At 41.1% G+C, this 5194-nt stretch overlaps 1 protein-coding gene across 1 annotated transcript in view; it reads left to right on the plus strand.

The window, feature by feature from the left end:
- jam3b (junctional adhesion molecule 3b) overlaps positions 1-4312 on the plus strand; it is a 48328-nt gene extending 44016 nt beyond the window's left edge. The window contains exon 9 of the mRNA XM_061703097.1: positions 146-4312. Within this exon, the coding sequence (XP_061559081.1) occupies positions 146-181 (36 nt within the window). The 3' untranslated portion in view covers positions 182-4312. The remainder of the gene's footprint in view (positions 1-145) is intronic.
- The last annotated feature ends 882 nt before the right edge of the window (positions 4313-5194 follow it).

Below are 5194 nucleotides of genomic sequence, written 5' to 3' on the forward strand. Positions count from 1 at the left end.
GAGGCTATGCACCCACGTTATCTCAGTTTATTTTTACTCCCTCTCTCTGCCCCTAAAAATGTCTGTGCCCCCCAAAAATGTCCGTGCACGTGCCTGTGCAGTATTGACCGGGTTTTTAAAATGCGTTCTTTGACGCTCTTTCTAGGGAGACTTCCGACATAAGTCGTCATTCGTGATCTGAAAATGGCACAAGGATGACAGTGGGTAAAGTGCCAAGTGAAACAAGTGACGTGCGGCTGCAGTCCTCGCAGTCTGATCACGGAGCTGCCACAGTTCATGCTCCGAGGTCTCGGGATGACTGAAATCCAACTTTTTCAAGTTTGCCAAAGGTGACAAGATTTCACAAGTCAACAGTTTGCAAACCTCTTCGCATATAAAGTACATAGGGACTGTTTTATTGAATTGCTGTAATAAACTGTGGACTTGAAAGTTATTTCCTGGTTCAAAATCAAATCCACATGGAGAAACAGATGACAATACATTGTCCCACCAAAATCAGTCAAACATGACACATTTCTACATGACACTTCAAACCGTTTGTCATTTGTTTTACATTTATTTTTTACTGTTGAAATTTGTCAGACTATTTTTGATGGGATATATTTTAAATGCCAATAGATAAAGGTTTACTTTTTTAAATATTTGTAAAATACTAACTGTGTTTTTTTAAATGTAATTATTATTTAGTTGTGGTTTTCAATATGTTACTTTAACCACTTTGCATCAACCTGTAAGCATTTATACCTTTGCCATCGGAAACAAAGAACGACTAATCAAAGCAGATTTGTGTCGGCATATCAACAAGTGGTTCATGATCAGCGGTCTTGCATATTGAATGCTCTCCGCTGGGATTGCCCAGTTTCTGTTGTCCAAAAGAGAAAAAAAAGGAAAAAAAACAACAACCTCTGTTTATTTGTAGTCTTAGAAAGAGGTTTTGAAGAGTGCCAGTCAAATGCTGTGAAACACTGTACGCAATCAATGCTGCGTTTTCTTGGTTTTAAGTGTCCTTCTCTGCTTGCTGTTCATCTTGTATATATTGAATTGACTGTCCTGTTGGTGTCATACAAATGTGCGTTCAGTATTACACGATTAGAATAGAAGTTTGACAGGGTGTGTGAGTTAGCCTTCCAGACCCCTTTGCCCTTTATGAAAACACGCTGTAACACAGGGTTTGTTTCTCCAGGTTTTAAATGGAAACACATTGAACGACTTGCGAGAGCCTTCGACCTTTACCTGGTCCTTTAATTGACAGTTAAAACCTGTTGTCAACAGAGCCTGTCGTAACAAAAGATACTGCTCGCACAACTTTGTGGAATTGCATCAGCTGTATTATCAAGTACGGCGGAACCAGCAAAGTAGTAGAAATAATAACAAACAAAATGCAATGTAAAGTGAATTTGTTGAAAGGGCCACCGTAATTAAACCGTTACTAATGATACAGTCAATGTTTAAAGTAAGATTTTAAAAATAATAGCTGTCATGCAAGTGCCACTGCAAAATAAAACTACTCACCCGTTGAATATGTCTAACACGTAATGAAGCAAGAACAGAAAGTGATGCTGTGACTGTGGCATTTTATAGGTACTGCTAGAATTAATAAAGTATTGTATGTATCAGCCTGCAGCCAGCATAAAAGCACATCTTGAGTTTTTGCTGCTTCATCGGTACATACTGTTTAAAATTGATAGTAGACATTGTCGTCATACCATCCATTGCAGCTCAGTAAAAATGTGATTGTCGGCAAGCTTCTCTGATCATTTTTACATTGCATTTTTCACATTTGGATTAGGTTGCCACCAGAGGCTATCTATTTACATTACTATACATGAATTTCTGGATGCAGTTTATTTAATTGATTTTATTGCTCATATTGTGCCGGCACGGTGGACGACTGGTTAGCACATCTGCCTCACAGTTCTGGGGATCGGGGTTCAACTCCAGGCCCCGCCTCTGTGGAGTTTGCATGTTCTCCCCGTGCCTGGGTGGGTTTTCTCTGGGCACTCCGGTTTCCTCCCACATCCCAAAGACATGCGCGGTAGGTTGATTGAAGACTGTAAATTGCCCGTAGGTGTGAATGTGAGTGCGAATGGTTGGTTGTTTCATTGTGCCCTGCGATTGGCTGCCGACCGGTTCTGGGTGTACCCCGACGCCCGCCCGAAGATAGCGCCAGTAGCCCGTGACCCTAGTGAGGAGAAGCAGTAAAGAAAATGGATGGATGGATGGATGCTCATATTGTCCTGTGTCACCAGATTCTTTCCTCTAAGATTCTATTATGGTTATCATATCTTTTCATCACACTTTTTGTCTCTGTCATAAGTGGCTATTGTTTTACTTCCCATGGGCACACCACCTGTGGGAAGGGCCAACGGGGTCGGGTACATCGGGAGCTGGGTGGCGGCTTAAGGTGGAAGCCTTGGTATTCCAATCCCCGACAACAGAGGCGGTTCTCGAGGTGTGTGGAATATCATCTCTCACACCTCCAAATCTGAGGCAATGCTCCTCTGTCGGAAAAGAGTAGAGTTAGAGGACCCCCCCCCCCCTAACCCCAGGGTCAGGAATGAAGTGCTGGCCAGAGTGGAGGTCTTCAAGTATCTTGGGGTCCTGCTCACGTTCTTCATTGTCATTTTTCTTGTCATTCTTTGAAGGATGTAAATTCCATACATCCTTTATGATCATCCTGTTTAAGATGCTGTCCCCACAACGCAACCCCAAATAGCGGAAGAAGATGGATGGACGACTGGATCGATTTATGGTATTCTTTGAAGTGGCATCGCACAAAAAAAGACGACAAAAATTAATCCGCAGTAGTATTGTTGAGTTGTTTCAATTTTGATTTCAACTACCAAATTCTGTTGTGACTTTTGAAGCGTATTTTTCCAGAAACTCCCAAGTTGTACAACTTTTAGGGCAGTAAACTTTGCAGGTTCAACTGAAATTTACGATAGGTACAAAAATATCAAATAGGTGTGATATTTACATGAAAGCTGATTAATCTCGTCTGTTTTTGCTCATGCTTTTTTTTTTTTTTTTTTTTTTTTAAGCTAGATCTTATTTGACACAGATTTATTTGCAAATAGGGTGTGGGGTGGACAATATCATTTTAGATGTTATATTCATTCCTCTTAGGGCTCTGGAAGGTTAACAATGTTACTGATTGTATATAGGTACTTTGTGTTGTTTAATTGCATTCAAGATAATGAAAAAAAAAGATCCTATTAAAAGACAATATGAAACTCTTTCCATTTATAAGACTGATAAAAAGGTAACATTAAACCATTACATTCATAGCATGTTGGCAGCTTGGCAAAATGTGACACCATGTTTCCACACTGAGCCATGTGACTGTTAGACAGCTGAGCGATTCACTTTCTTCATTAAGTCATTTTTCTTGTCATACGTTGAAGGATGTAAATTCTATACATCCTTTATGATCACCTTGTCCATGAATCTGTGCACAATGTTAACTGAATATCATCATGGCAGAGAAGCATTTGCACGTGGGAATTGGTTCATACCGCTTTGTGAACTTTTTCAGATAGTCAACATGCTAACGAAAATGAGTTTACACTCCCGCAAAACTCATTTGAGATCACTAATGGAGCCAAACTGAGGTAAAGGAGTCATGCAGGCTCCCCCTTCATTTATACAAATTTCATTCCTCCCCAAGTGCCTTCTGCCGTTAAAATTGATGTTTCTCTCACCCACTTTTGTTATTCTGCCTGAGGTTTCATGTTTTTATTTATTAATCCACAAGCATGGCGTTTGAGAGGTAATGATGTAACCACAAATTCCTGCTTTCCGTCTTCACATACGTGCAAATTTGTAGATATTTTTTCCCCACAGATTACACTAGACATGCTGAAATAGACAGAAATATATTGCTGGAGTGCCTAAATATAGTGGAAAATATTTTTGCTAAGGACACTATTAGGCAAAAGAATACTACTCGCTTGTATTGACTGTAAAACTCATATTGCTGCAAGGTTGCAAATGGAGCGCTTTAACGTCTGCATTTCACAAACCACAAGTCATGTCAGCGTGAAACGCCAAAACATGTATGACATTTACATGTCATTTCACACGGAAAACAGGTGTTAAAGATTATCTACACGCAGTTACTGTGTAGTTTTTTTTATATTCAAGGGCAATCTAAACTGAACAGTCACACAGTACTGTCTTTATTTTACTCTTCACTATGACTTGAAAACATGTTGTCATCTAAACTCACACGTTCTTTGAGGGCTTAATGGGGGGATTTGTCCGTTCTAGAACCACTCTATTTGTGATTAATAAAACTCACTTCAAATATTAATAGCGATTCCTGTATTTTTATTTTTTATTTATTTTATTTTGGCGGCACGGTGGACGAATGGTAAAAGCGTCAGCCTCACAGTTCTGAGGACCCGGGTTCAATCCCCGGCCCCGCCTGTGTGGAGTTTGCATGTTCTCCCCGTGCCTGCGTGGGTTTTCTCCGGGCACTCCGGTTTCCTCCCACATCCCAAAAACATGCATGGTAGGTTAACTGGAGACTTTAAATTGCCCAAAGGTGTGAATGGGTGTTTGTTTGTATGTGCCCTGCGATTGGCTGGCAACCAGTTCAGGGTGTACCCCGTCTCCTGCCCGATGACAGCTGGGATAGGCTCCAGCACGCCTGCGACCCTAGTGAGGAGAAGCGGCTCAGAAAATGGATGGATGGATTTATTTTAGTTTTGGGGGGGGCGAGCGTTCTGTCGTGTGCGTGTGTGTGCCCTGTACGAGTGACAAAAAGTTGAGCAATATAACGAACAAATAGAATAAGCTAAAACGCTTTGAATGTGACGCAGGAGGTCTCATTAGGCAATTAGAAGACTGTATTTTAATTTAAATTGAGACAAAACAAACGTGTAATAATGAGTCGTACAACACATCCATCCATCCATTTTCTGAGCCGCTTCTCCTCAGCTAGGGTCGCGGACGTGCTGGAGCCTATCCCAGCTGTCATCGGGCAGGAGGCGGGGTACACCCGGAACTGGTTGCCAGCCAGTGGACATCCTTGTCTGGTTCCTCATTTGTGAAGTAATCCTATTTGTGGTGACTGTCGCTTTCGGCGAGTTTTATAATGTTGCTATCCAATGTATCAATGAGTCTCCAAAGTCAGATTTGTGAAATACTGCAAACATGAAAGCCCAGTTAACTTTATCAATAGCTTTCTTTG

The sequence above is a fragment of the Phycodurus eques genome, chromosome 17 (assembly GCF_024500275.1).
Source record: "Phycodurus eques isolate BA_2022a chromosome 17, UOR_Pequ_1.1, whole genome shotgun sequence".
NCBI classification, from domain to species: domain Eukaryota; kingdom Metazoa; phylum Chordata; class Actinopteri; order Syngnathiformes; family Syngnathidae; genus Phycodurus; species Phycodurus eques.